This window comes from Maniola jurtina, chromosome 9, assembly GCF_905333055.1.
Source record: "Maniola jurtina chromosome 9, ilManJurt1.1, whole genome shotgun sequence".
NCBI lineage: Eukaryota > Metazoa > Arthropoda > Insecta > Lepidoptera > Nymphalidae > Maniola > Maniola jurtina.
The window spans coordinates 3,844,233-3,859,591 of record NC_060037.1 but is presented as its reverse complement, the minus strand read 5'-3'; the positions used below and the strand labels follow the sequence as shown (position 1 = coordinate 3,859,591).

Below are 15,359 nucleotides of genomic sequence, written 5' to 3'. Positions count from 1 at the left end.
GCAAATTGTGTGCGAATTGGTTTGAAATAGCTTTGTTTTGCCGATCCAGGCTCTCGAACCGCAGATAGTAATGTCACGTCCAGAATAATTTGCCCTATTGAATAGGTGTCATCATCTTTTCAAAATTTTACAAAGGGGCACTAAATCATGATAGGTACCTATACTTTTTCTAGCTGGACAAAGTATTGTATAGTCCACATTTCCCAGATGATTATTAGACCATACAGGGGATCATACAGACGATATGATATGTGTCATATGCAGCCTTAATACGTAAAGATTGATTATGACACATGCCATCTGCATGGTCCCCTAAAGAAGCCCTTATCTTGACAATGAATTCCAGGGTAAATAAAAATTAAAAAACTTGTCTCAACTCGGTCAAGTGCGTGTCGGAACCCGCGAAACTTTAAGAGTTTCTTTTTTAAATACGGAACACTAAAAAGCTATAGCCCAACAGACGAAGAAATTATCTTTAGCAAAGAAAACAACAATGGAGGGTAATAGAGTTAATGATGAATTTTCGCATAAGAGACAGAGAAAAAAATCATAATTATTAAATTACGAGATACGAGAGTTGCTAAGTTTGTGCTGATGGCGCAGCCAGTCAAACCAAATTATGTTTTCCAATGTGAAAGCTTTTCTCATTTTCTATTTGTAATGGAAGAAAATTGAACTTGGAGTGGTCGGATGGAAACATAATCTGGCATCATCGCACTCGTATCTCTAACCAAACTACGCATAACTAATCGTACATAAGAGCATCTACGTATATGCCAACTCCCATGTCCAACTTGGTCTGGTTATTGATTAGTCTAACCCAATCTAACCTCATATTATAATGTAGATTACACGGGTACATACCACAATTTTTTTTACTGTTCACAAACATCCAATTACTTACATCAAATATACACAAATAGCTATCCTCTGCAAACTATAAATGGCAAATTCACAATACTATTATTATAATATTATGCTGATTTTGATTTGTCGATATTTCGACTCAGTTTCATGAGTCGTGGTCAAATCAAGTTAATAGTGGTAGTATGTACCTACCGGTGATCTACATTGTAGTATGTCGTTAAACCACGAAATAAGCTTAAAACTATTAATCTAACCTTGTACCTACTTATCGTCACTTTATTAGATAGAACAAGTGTAAATTAAAAATTTATAACACCCCCGACGATCCAAAGTATCTGAGTTTTCAAAACATCATTTTCAAATAAATAATTATGTATTTAGGCAACGTCCATCTTGACAGCTTGACATTTGTCTATTGACATAATATTATGAACCTAACGGTTATCTAACCTTCTTTTCTACAAGAAAACTAGAAAAGAGCTGATAACTCTTAAACGGCTGAACCAATTTTTTTAGATTATAGCTAAGAACACTCTCGATCAAGCCACCTTTCAAACAAAAAAAACTAAATTAAAATCGGTTCATTCGTTTAGGCGCTACGATGCCACAGACAGATACACAGATACACAGAAACACAGATACACAGATACACAGATACACAGACACACAGATACACAGATACACACGTCAAACTTATAACACCCCTCTTTTAGGGTCGGGGGTTAAAAAGACGTCGAGCCATCTGCAGGGTGCAGACAGATCGACATGATACAAGTGTAAATTAAAAATTTATAACATCCCCGACAAGTGAAGGTTAGAGTAAGAACTAGAAAAGAGCTGATAACTTTGAAACGGCTGAACCGATTTTCTTGGATTAGAACTAAGAACACTCGATCAAGCCACCTTTCAAACAAAAAAACTAAATTAAAATCGGTTCATTAGTTTAGGAGCTATGATGCCACAGACAGATACACAGATACACACGTCAAACTTATAACACCCCTCTTTTTGGGTCGGGGGTTAAAAAGCGAAGTAAACGGTGTTGTGATGTGGGTCCATCCATACCTTTGCTTAGCTTGTTTAGTGTACTACCGCATCTAGTCTGATGTGAATATCACATCTAGATTATGTAATTTGGTCCAGTTAACCGTACATTTGCTATTTGCGTTTAATATCGAAATATGTAAATATTTCGATTGCTAATAGCCGTTAATTCCTACCGCTTTTAATGATAAGTACACATCGAAATTGCGTACACAACATCAAGACAGATATTCTAAGTGTAAATTAATTTGATTGCATAAGTTATTGGTAAATATTTATGCAATGAATACGAATGCATGCATAACTTGACCATTGTAAATGATATCATTCGAGGCACACATATTAAGACAGTTCACAATACTACTGACAAAAAAACCTTAAAAAACAGTTTTATATTTCGGATAGTATCAATTAATTTTATTATAAATTATAATCGATAAGTCCCGTCTTTACAATTTATGTGAATATTTCCTTTGAGGCATCAGGTTTTAGAAGTTGAACCCAAATTCAGTGACAAAGTTGATTCCAACGATATCATTGCCAAAGTTCCGAAGTTCTAACAATACCAATTTACAATAGACGATCTTTAATTGTCACGGTTTAGATAGGCTAAAAGTTGTAAACTGAAGTTTATATCTATACATATACCATTAAAAATATATAACACCCCCGACAAGTGAAGGTTACAGTAACTAGAAAAGAGCTGATAACTTTCAAACGGCTGAACCGATTTTTTTGAATTATAGCTTAAAACACTCGATCAGGCCACCTTTCAAACAAAAAAAACTAAATTAAAATCGGTTCATTAGTTTAGGAGCTACGATGCCACAGACAGATATATGTGTATCTACATATACAAACGTCAAACTTATAACCCCCGACCCAAAAAGAGGGCTTTTTGGGTCGGGGGTTAAAAAGGGTCGTAGAAACCAAGATCTAGCCTTAGAAAATGCAAAATATAGGGTTTGATATGCAACCAGGAGGTTAAGAGGAAGGTGAACGTTTCTTATGGCGTTGAAGAGCAATCTTACCGATGCATTACCGTGCTGTTGCATAAGCTTGCTCGCTCGTTTCGGTTTTTGTTACAAAATGGATATCATCGTTCTACTTTGTTGCAATTGCCGTTACAAGAGCTTGAATAGCTTCTCTATGATAAACTTTGATAGTGGTGCTACACAATTTCAAAATTGGCAGGTTCTCAAAGAAATCCTATCCTTATCTGCTGGAAAGATTTTGTAAAGGATAGCACCTTTTTTTAAACCGAATCAGCACCATTGGGATTGTTTTTTCTCTCTCTGAGAGAAGGTGGTGTCTTCCATTACTGAGAGTCGTGGCCCTTCAATCAAAGATCATTTTGTAAACAAATGTCGTTCATTTTTACCCCCGACCCAAAAAGAGGGGTGTTATAAGTTTGACGTGTGTATCTGTGTATCTGTGTGTCTGTGTATCTGTGTATCTGTGTATCTGTCTGTGGCATCGTAGCGCCTAAAGGAATGAACCGATTTTAATTTACTTTTTTTTGTTTGAAAGGTGGCTTGATCGAGAGTGTTCTTAGCTATAATCCAAAAAAATTGGTTCAGCCGTTTAAGAGTTATCAGCTATTTTCTAGTTTTCTTGTAGAAAAGAAGGTTAGATAACCGTTAGGTTCATAATATTCAAGTGTCAATTGACAAATGTCAAGCTGTCAAGATGGACGTTGCCTAGATATACATAATTATTTATTTGAAAATGATTTGTCGGGGGTGTTGAAATTTTTTAATTTACACTTGTATTCAAATTCTGTGCTATAACGAGTATGTAGGGCTTCGTGGACCTTGCTGTTGAGAATGGTGCGGATTAGTTTTGTGATGATTCTTTATTCTTTGTCTAAAGTCTATTTCTGGCCTGTTCGACCGTGTCTACCACTATCTATAAGACGCGCTTGAATATTTTCTGTCTATAAATAAAAGGGAAAACTAACTACTGACTAACTCATCATACGGCTCTAACTGCTGAGTCCAGAAACTTAAGATATAACGTAGACCCTACTAAGGAAGGAAAGGAAGGAAGAAGATCGCCCATGCAATGAACCGACGAAATAAAGTCTGCTGTGAGCGGTACCTTGCACCATACTGGTATATCGAAATGCAGGGAGAAGTGGCGAATGCTCGTGAAACGAATAACATCTGTCCTTAAAGATGCCACTTCTTGAACGCAATGTCTTCCTTCTGGTGTTACAATTAAGAAGAAGAAAGGATTTTTAAGGGGTCTTTATAAAACCTAAATCATCGACGTGGACGAAAGCGCGGGAAAAGGCTAATCCTACTAATATTATAAACGCGAATGTTTGTATGTATGGATGGATATATGGATGTTTATTACTCTTTCACGCAAAACTACTAGACGGATTTTGCTGAAAGGAATGGAGATAGATTATACCCTGGATTAACACATAGGCTACTTCTTATCCCGGAAAATCAATGAGTTCCCACGGGATTTTTAATAACATATATCCACGGGAATGAAGTCGCGGGCATCAGCTAGTCTTCAATAACAACCCGCGATACACGTGTCAAATTGAGTGCTTATTATTGAGTGGTTTTGTATTGAGTGGTTTGCAAATTACATATTCAAAATCCATAATGTGTCTGTGATTTGCATTAAATTCCTCTCGTGTAGACGTCATTTACTACACGTTTGATGAGTCACGGATTTTATGGGCGTGTAAATCTCAATTATGTCGAATTGGCTGAATGGGCGAATGAATGGACGGTTAATTTTCACACCGAGCCAAAATTCGTACCATGATGTAATGATAGGTATCATTCATGTTCAAAAGAATTTTGTATTATAAAAGTGATCAACTGGTTGGACGCGCACAAGAAGGTTTCGTACCTTCGTACGAGAAATTACCCTTTTTTTAACCCCCGACCAAAAAAGAGGGGTGTTATAAGTTTGACGTGTGTATCTGTGTATCTGTGTATCTGTGTATCTGTGTGTCTGTGTATCTGTGTATCTGTGTATCTGTCTGTGGCATCGTAGCGCCTAAACGAATGAACCGATTTTAATTTAGTTTTTTTTGTTTGAAAGGTGGCTTGATCGAGAGTGTTCTTAGCTATAATCCTAAAAAATTGGTTCAGCCGTTTAAGAGTTATCAGCTCTTTTCTAGTTTTCTTGTAGAAAAGAAGGTTACATAACCGTTAGGTTCTTAATATTAAGTCAATTGACAAATGTCAAGCTGTCAAGATGGACGTTGCCTAGATATACATTATTATTTATTTAACAAGTGTAAATTAAAAATTTTCAACACCCCCGACAAATCATTTTCAAATAAATAATTATGAATATCTAGGCAACGTCCATCTCGACAGCTTGACATTTGTCAATTGACACTTGAATATTATGAACCTAAGGGTTATCTAACCTTCTTTTCTACAAGAAAACTAGAAAATAGCTGATAAATTTTAAACGGCTGAACCAATTTTTTTGGATTATAGCTAAGAACACTCTCGATCAAGCCACCTTTCAAACAAAAAAAAGTAAATTAAAATCGGTTCATTCGTTTAGGCGCTACGATGCCACAGACAGATACACAGATACACAGATACACACGTCAAACTTATAACACCCCTCTTTTTGGGTCGGGGGTTAAAAATGATGTTTTGGAAAATGTTTGGAAAACTCCAAGTTTTTGAAAGTTATCAGCTCTTTTCTAGTTACTGTAACCTTCACTGGTCGGGGGTGATGAAAATTTTTAATTTACACTTGTTAAATTTCAGGGCTTCTTTTGAAATTCTATTACTTGTTTTTATAGCGGCAATAGAAGTTCACATTTTGTGACAACTCTGTACCTAATACCGTTCATGAGATACGTCCCGCTGACAGACAGACGGACGGATATATAGCGGAAACTTAGTAATAGGGTCCGCGCTGGCACCATTGGGTACGGAACTTTAAAGAAGTTTTTCATTATGAATTTTTTCGTGAAGAGTTTAGTTATTTTTGTGCTCTATTTTTGAATTATTTTCAGCCGTAGTAAAAAAAAACTTAATTTGCCCATCCGTGACCACTGTGGTACGGTTTTTTGTAAGAACTGTTGTCACAGTTAACTTTATATAGGATTTTTCTTGCGTACTGAAGTTCTTCAAAGGGTTTTTGTTGCACCTAATTTATCTCAAAATACAGTCAAGTTTAAACACAAACCTTTCACTAATTTTGTATAAAATGTACTTCTAGCCAAATACCTATTCGTATATAAATTTTATTTCTTAAAAATACGTAGTTATTATGAGTTCAGAAATATTGCAAGGGTCAAAACTAACATCAAGTAAAGAGTTACATAGAGATCAAAATATCTACCTGATCACAAATCACGCAATGTAATGTATCCTTTCAATTCAATATAATACATGCAGTTTATTCAAGGTAATTAATATGCAGTACATATTATTTATTACAAAGGTAGTCGGATCATATGTTATTGTATTTCGATATCAACAACTGAAACCGCCGCGTCGCAAGGTCGTCGGTCATGCGAATCATTTCCGCAACACGATACTTCACTGCACGTTTCTCTTATATAGAATTCCTGTAACTATACTTACTCATGTAACGACTTGCGCGAGTAAGTACATTTTCATATTCTGTTTGAGGAGATCGAAACCATTGCAAATAGAATAGAATAGAAAAAAAAATATTTGCTGATCCAACACATATACAATAAACATTTACAACAAGTGTAATTTAAAAATTTATAACACCCCCGACAAGTAAAGGTCGCAGTAACTAGAAAAGAGCTGATAACTTTCAAACGGCTGAACCGATTTTCTTGGATTATAGCTAAGAACACTCTCGATCAAGCCACCTTTCAAACAAAAAAAAAAACTAAATTAAAATCGATTCATTAGTTTAGGAGCTACGATGCCACAGACAGGTACACAGATACACACGTCAAACTTATAACACCCCTCTTTTTGGGTCGGGGGTTAAAAATGGTATAAAATGGAATAGTCAAGATGGAAATCGGGGTATAGGACCTGTTGCAAACCATAAATGAAAACTTCAGGGTTAATCAAAGTAATAATATAACAAGTGTAAATTAAAAATTTATAACACCCCCGACAAGTGAAGGTTACTAAGGTAACTAGAAAAGAGCTGATAACTTTCAAACGGCTGAAGCTATTTTCTTGGACTCCGCGCCTACTATCCAAAGTATCTGAGTTTTCCAAGGAGTTTTCCAAAACATCATTTTCAAATAAATAATTATGTATCTAGGCAACGTCCATCTTGACAGCTTGACATTTGTCAATTGACATAATATTATGAACCTAACGGTTATATAACCTTCTTTTCTACAAGAAAACTACAAAAGAGCTGATAACTCTTAAACGGCTGAACCAATTTTTTTGGATTATAGCTAAGAACACTCTCGATCAAGCCACCTTTCAATCAAAAAAAAGTTTATTAAAATCGGTTCATTCGTTTAGGCGCTACGATGCCACAGACAGATACACAGATACACACGTCAAACTTATAACACCCCTCTTTTTGGGTCGGGGGTTAAAAATACCTACGACAATAATAATTGCTGCGGAATATCGCTTCTACTGAGACTCCGAGATTGGTAATGAGTTGTAAATAACAAGACCCATAAATAAACTGTCGATAGACTATCTTTAGTGCACGTAAAGTGTTATTACCTAGAAGCATATGGCAATAAACCATTTGAGTTATGTGTTTTGAGTTTTGACATCATGTCGTATAGTTTCCGAGTACCTTTACCATGAGTCACTAGTTCATGGCGCTTTGAGGACACTGGCACATTAACTAATGAAATAATTACGGTTTTTATTAGATAAAGCTTCTACATATGTTTACAAGTAATAAATACCGGTCAAGTAAGAGTCGAACTCGCACACGTAGGGTTCCGTACCATCGTACAAGGTAAATATAACACCTTTACATTTTTAACCCCCGACCCAAAAAGAGGGGTGTTATAAGTTTGACGTGTGTATCGGTGTATCTGTGTATCTGTCTGTGGCATCGTAGCTCCTAAACTAATGAACCGATTTTAATTTAGTTTTTTTTTGTTTGAAAGGTGGCTTGACCGAGAGTGTTCTTAGCTATAGGTAATCCAAGAAAATCGGTTCAACCGTTTGAAAGTTATCAGCTCTTTTCTAGTTACTGTAACCTTCACTTGTCGGGGGTGTTATAAATTTTTAATTTACACTTGTTGATTATTAATTCGCTATCTTGGTTTTTTGTTATTTGTTGTTATAACGGCAATAGAAATATACACGGAAAATTTCAACTCTCTACCTATTACGGTTCATGAGTTAAGTACAATCCATTGATGGATAGACGGACGGACAGCGGAGGGTTAGTTGGCCCCGTTGATACCCTAAAGAAATGCAAATCAAGAATCGATGCAGATTAATATTATTATTATCACTTGTTTGAGCAGATACTCTTGTAAAATGTACATAGAGCCGCCAACCAACTTGGATACACAGCAGGAAATCCATTTATTCAGCCATAATATTCATTGAAAGAACCAAGAGGCATTTTGTCGGCGAGACTCAGTAATACAGTTTTCAAACCACGCATCCTCTGGAACACGATCAAATTCATTTGCTGACAAGAATTTAAACTACCTATAAGTATAAATTCTCGTCAGTCATTGTACCAGGCAATGATGATGATCAAAAAGTTCCGTGCGTTCGTGGAACTGAATAATGTAATAGTTTACCATCAAAACTTAATTTGAATACTGTAACTCGTCGCGTTATTTCCCGGACATGGTTCATGACGGTGTTAATTTTAACTTGAAGACAGAACTTCTGTCCTAATGAGTATAACGAGCTTGTTATTCGAGAAGCAGTCTGCTTCATCTCTAGTTACCTACTGAACTACCACTATTTCGAAATAGTGCATATCTTATGTACTTTTTATCCCACGCACTGCGGCGAATCCCAAAAGGAAGGGAGTAAGAATATTTTACTTTATGTGTTTGACCTCTACCTATGTATGTATAATATATGTATGTATGTCCGCTCGTAACTACTCAACGGCTCAACCGATTTTGATAAATGATACGTCATTAGATTCGTCTTATGAGGTATCATTTATAAAAATCGCGCACGAGTGTCACTGGGTAGCTAAGTATATCAAATTCTTAAAAAAACAAAATGACGTGAAAAAGATGCAGTGCAAACCGCAGTCGGGGCTTTGTTTTTACTTTTTAAGTTATGGCCCACTACTGAGCATGGGTGTCCCCTCAGAATGGGACGGGATTAGACAATAATCCACCACACTGGGCAAGAGCGGATTGGCAGCCTTCTCACACCTTTGAGGACATTATCAAGAACTATTAGGCATGCCGATTTCCTCACGTTGATTACCTTTACTGATAAAGCAAGTGATATTTAATTGCTTAAAATGCACATAACTCCTAGTTTCACAAAAAGTAGTAATAATTGTGTCCATTTTAAATATTTCAAATTACAAAGTGTTACGATTACAAAGTTCTGAATATTTATAACATCGGTTAACAGCTGTACGTGCGCTACTTTATAAACACAAGATTCGTTCCCCAGCTTATATTAATACATAATATTGCTGCAGAAGTAATAAAACTATCCATTTATATTAGCTCTATTGGATGTAACGGATTAGAATCCCGAGAGACCCCTCACGCAATCACCATTTTCTCCCAACAAATGCCATAACATTAGTCAAATATGACACGAGGAAACTGAGATTAATCAGCATCATCGATAAGATCTGTTCCGGTATCGAGAGCGGCGTGAATGCGATCGAAACAATGCAATATCTAATTGCATCTCGGCAGAACGGAACTGGCATTATTGGCTCGTATACATGCATGCCATTGTTCTCCCACACCAAGGCGCTCTTATCGCATCCGCTCTGCACGTGCTCCGACACGACTCAGCTCTAATCCCATAATCCCACCCGGAAAATATCCAATAGCCATTGTTTTTTGATCATATTTGCACAAGAGGTGTTTGCACGAGTTATCTCTCTTGTGAACACTGTGATATTTTAATAACGTTATCTGATTTCTGCTGCTCCGCTGGGAACGGTGGATTACTCGTGCGCCCGTGTCGCCTAATTAACGCGTTTCGCTGTGAGATCTATTATCAGGTGGGTACCAAAAGAGTCTCTCAAGCCCGGGTTTCAATTACTACAGGGAGCTCGAGACGCCGGGTGTCTTCATAATTTCCGTTGTGCTTCAGAAAATCGGTTACCCGGTGGCAGTACGCGAGCCGAGAGTGTTGGAGACAAAAGATAAGCTGCGCAATTTGTCCGGGATTGTGTTTTGTATCTCGTAGACGGGAAGAATTTACTGGAGTTTAACGCCGCAGTTCTCATTTGTTTTATTTAGCTTGAATTGTGTGTAACTTAAAGTTGATCTATGTGCGGTTTAATACAATTGCATATTTCCAACAGTTTTCCCACATAGCTTATTCAAAAATCCAAATTTAATTAAGGTAGGTAAGAAATTTATTTTACTTAGTTCACTCTAGACTCTAGAGGCTAATATATTTCTGTTCTGTGGTTTTTAAAACGCACCAGTGCAATGCGGAAGCATTTAATTTTAAGAAAGTTAGCCCTCTCTTTTAAATTAAACATGAAACGGATGAAAATCAATATTTTTATTGCAACTTAATACTTGTAAGAGGATGTAATTAATTGGTTCTATCTGTAATAATTTGATGTTATTCGACGTAATCAATGAGTTCCGGACTATTTTATCCAATACTTAGAGATCAAGAACTAGTGAATTTCCCTTATAAGTTACCGTCGGCATCTACTATTAGGTACGTACAGTTTAAACACCTCAATTGGCTTTATTAAGTTGACTATTCAGTTTTAATAACTTTAATAGGTGTAGCTTTGCGTACTAAAGTAGTTTGTCAGATTACAGTATATCCTTGTTTGTTAACCCCCGACCCAAAAAGAGGGGTGTTATAAGTTTGACGTGTGTATCTGTGTATCTGTGTGTCTGTGTATCTGTGTATCTGTGTATCTGTCTGTGGCATCGTAGCGCCTAAACGAATGAACCGATTTTAATTTACTTTTTTTTGTTTGAAAGGTGGCTTGATCGAGAGTGTTCTTAGCTATAATCCAAAAAAATTGGTTCAGCCGTTTAAGAGTTATCAGCTCTTTTCTAGTTTTCTTGTATAAAAGAAGGTTACATAACCGTTAGGTTCATAATATTATGTCAATTGACAAATGTCAAGCTGTCAAGCTGGACGTTGCCTAGATACATAATATTTATTTAAAAATGATGTTTTGGAAAACTCAGATACTTTGGATCGTAGGCAAGGAATAGTCCAAGAAAATGGGTTCAGCCGTTTGAAAGTTATCAGGTCTCTTCGGTCTTTTCTAGTTACTGTAACCTTCACTTGTCGGGGGTGTTATAAATTTTTAATTTACACTTGTTTTACAATGATTATTCGCTTTTCTTGCTTGTCACAGTGCAGTGGAAAATCAACTAAGTACATTAATTCTTGGTTAACTTGACGCTACGGTCGCAAGTCGCGACCAATTTAAGTTTGGTATTTCAGAATTCCATTGTCTCTTAGCGTTTGATACTGCGCGGATTTGTGCTGAAACCAGACAATATCACTAATGACTTCGACTCAGTTGTTAGACATTTCATTATAGTCCCGAAACTTAATTTGAAAAGTATAACAAACTTTTTAACTATATCTTAACAAGGTCTTATTTCTATGCGATGTAGTTTTCTCCTCGTACAGCATTTTATCTAATCCTATTCATAGTTTATAGCTTTGCAAGTATTATTGCGTTATGATCGCATACTAATCAGTTCGCCAATCTCACGTAGGTACATAACTTGTATATCAGAATTTTAAAAAAAGCACCGAATTTCAGCATTACTGTTCTTGTATAAATCTGTAGTTCTCCAACTCTAAATTCGCATATTGCGATTATAACTTCACAGATCTTGGTTGTTTATGGGACCGGAAGAGTTTAATTACACTTACAATCTAGATAATTTCTAGTAGTGCTATTGCCACAGCTACTAAGTAGTCAGTACTCGCACGCAAATGCAATTACTTCTCCACTGGAGTAGGTATCGTATCGCAGTGAGAACTGAGAGCGAAGTGCTCGCTATAAGTGCTTAATGGGTATTAGATGGTTAGACAACTCAGTATCTCTATATCTTCCTAATTAACATAATAATCATAATATACCTTTCTCTTGAGACCTGTACCTACTCAGTTTTTTGCGCAATAACGTTTTCTATTTATCTTTCTACTCAGGTAGTAGGCTGGTCATGGTTTGAGCTGATCATAATGATGATTATAATATAGACGGGACACGTCTTAAGACATAAATAAAATAAACACCACCCTTAGGTATAAGCACACAAAAAAAGTGAAAGATTTAAATCGGCATTCGGTAGACAAATATATTATTTTTAAGTTAGAGAAAGCAAAATTGGGTTTTGTTTTTAGTTTTTATAGAGATATAAATATTAAATTTAACAATTAAGTATATAAGATTTTGCTATCAGTTAAATGAGTGAACACATACTGTGATTTATCTTGAAAAACTTCACAAAACACCGAAAAGCATTTTCACTCTCGAGAATTTTAATGTGGAAGTCATTGATTGTATAAAAAATTTACGGAAAGCCTTAAACCTTCCCCTTTGACAATACAAGAATGAATTATAATGGGCCTTTATTGTCGCGGGAATGTCTATTTTATTGCCACTTACTCTGAAAGTAATGGACGGGTCTGTTTGAGTCTTATCACATCTTTTTCGAATATCTACGGGGTGAAGACGATAAAAGAAGGATTTTTATTAGTTTAGAAAGGGTTGTCATATTATGTACTACGCATAGTTAGTAAATACTCGTATAACGCAATTTGTACCGATATAACGTAGTTTGATATTATTTAGAAAGTACTCGACCGTGTGAATATAGCCTCATATGAGTATAATGTAATTTATCCGAAATTCGATATAGATTAAATAATGTATTCAGTAATATACCTATTCGTGTGCGAGTGAATTTATACAGCTGTAGTTTTGGTGAGATTATGCTTAACACAGCAATTCCTTATCTCTTTCATAGATCTTCAGTCTCTACCAGTGGTTCTAATGGGCTCTACTCACGTTCAAGCCTATCACCTTATTGGTTCTTCGTGAAAATATGTTTGATACATTGTCATACAGAGATATACTTAGAACAGAAAATACGTTTCTAGGTTTCAAAAGATACATTTAATACCATATTAAAACATTTTGATTATTTCCTTATTAAGTGGCAAAGAAAATAAAAAATAAATAAGTGGCGAAGTTACAAGGCATATTATTGAAAAATCCCGTGGGAATTCTTTGATTTTTCTGGCTAATAACAGCCTATGTTACTCTCCAGGTCTTTAACTATAGGTACCCATGCAAAAAAATCACGTTGATCTGTTGCGTCGTGATTGGAGGACATATCAATAAACCAACAAACAAACACACTTTCGCGTTTATAGTAAGGGGATCTAGTGAATGTGTGGATTCCAGACACCACGGACAGAATGTATCATAGCAGTCAGTTACATCTCTTGAAAGCAATTGACTACCAAGTACAACCATTTCAGAAATGTCTCGGGTCAAACGGAATGTTCTTAAAGTATTTTATTGTTACAGCAACAAAAGACGAGTCAGAAACGGACGGGGAGTGCCGGGGTAGACAGAACGGGGGAGGTGGCGCGCGCGGCAAGCTCCCTTACAACGGCTACTCTGAAGAGTGCCTCGACCGACTGGAGCCGAATGGCAACATCCCTAACGATAAAGACTCCCACTATGGTAAGTACCACTATCACATTGACCTTATTGGAACTTCATAATCAGGATAAACACAACCCAATATTTAAAAAAACCGGCCAAGTGCGAGTCAGACTCGCGAGTGAGGGTTGTGTTATAAGACCTACCTACTTACCTACCAAACATGATACTAGGTCAATGGGAAGTACCCTATAGGTTTCTTGACAGACACGACGGACGGACAACAAAGTGATCCTATAAGGGTTCCGTTTTCCTTTTGAGGTACGGAACCCTAAAAAAATACAAATACCGAGCAAACGAGCAGGCGGGTTGGGTCACCTGATGTTTAAATGATAACAAATGCACCACCAGAGAAATTGCCAGCGGAATAGACGTAGAAATCATGTCATACATTACCAGACATTTAGTGTCGCATGTGTATGCAACACCCTGTCAGACACCCTTAAACTTTTAAACTTTAAGGGCCTCTGGCAAGAAGTTGCCACGACTACTATGATCTCGGATTTCCCCATACTGTCCCAGTTGAAACTTAGGTAGGTTGGAAGGTGTTTAATGTCACACGTGTTGTGTTACACACTAACTCGAGACATCTGAGGTTAGTGCAACTATCAGATTTCAAACTTAGTGCTGAATTTGTGTAATTGTGCAAGTTTGGAGTGTTGCGGGGAGAAGTTAGCTAAAACATGTCCGTGTAAGTCAAGTAGAAACCGCTGAAGATACAAACAAGAGTTACTCGTATAGTAAGAGAAGTTCCGATAACTAAACGTTCAAATTGAAGTTCGATTTTTAAAAACAAATGGTATTCAGGTATACAAGCAAAAACTAAGACATTATTTGATGATTTGATAGTTTGTTGGTTTTAGCTTTTTGAAACGAGAGGAGGATGAGATTCTCAATTTCATTCACAAAAACGGATTTGTTATGTAGCATGAATCGACATATCCAACATTTTAATATTTGTGACATGCACACATACTTTATACAGTTATTATTTTATTGTGAAGTAACAGTGCAAAAACCAAATTATTTTAAGCAGTGAAGTATTTTTTTAATGTCAGATGTGAAAGTACTAAATGTAAAGATTGACAGATGCTCGCAACTTTGTCCGCGTGGATATAAATGTTTTTAAAATAACGCACGCACGCACGCAAGCACGGATGCACACACACACACACACACTCACATACACCATACATCACATACACACATACACACACACACACACACTGACACACAAACACACACACACACATACACACCTTTACAATATTGGTGTGTCATCCATTACAAAATCACGAAAAGGTATCTGTTAAAATTGAGTTACAAAATTCTTTACTTAGCTCTTACGAAGTTTGTACTCGACATGTGTGGGGGTGAAATGGCAAAATAAAAGGAAATGGTCGAGGAAAAATGCTTGTTGCGGGTGTAATTTTCGCCCGCCCCGTCAAAGGCGTTCTTCCTTTTTGTTTTTAAGTCTCAATCCTGGACATTGTTTATAAAGCCGTATATTGCGCTGACGTAGGTAGGATTCTTTTTCTTTTTTCTTTTTTCTACGTTTGTATTTGGCGATATAACGTCGCATTCTTTGAACATCTTCTCCACCTCGATTAAATTCACAAACTTATCCGTACTCC

The 15,359-nt window shown here is 36.4% G+C and overlaps 1 protein-coding gene across 2 annotated transcripts in view; it reads left to right on the top strand.

The window, feature by feature from the left end:
• LOC123868044 (cyclin-dependent kinase 14) overlaps positions 1-15,359 on the top strand; it is a 134,330-nt gene that overhangs the window by 73,328 nt on the left and 45,643 nt on the right. For both annotated transcript variants that reach the window (XM_045910388.1, XM_045910389.1), the window contains exon 3: positions 13,588-13,746. In XM_045910388.1, the coding sequence (XP_045766344.1) occupies positions 13,588-13,746 (159 nt within the window). The remainder of the gene's footprint in view (positions 1-13,587; positions 13,747-15,359) is intronic.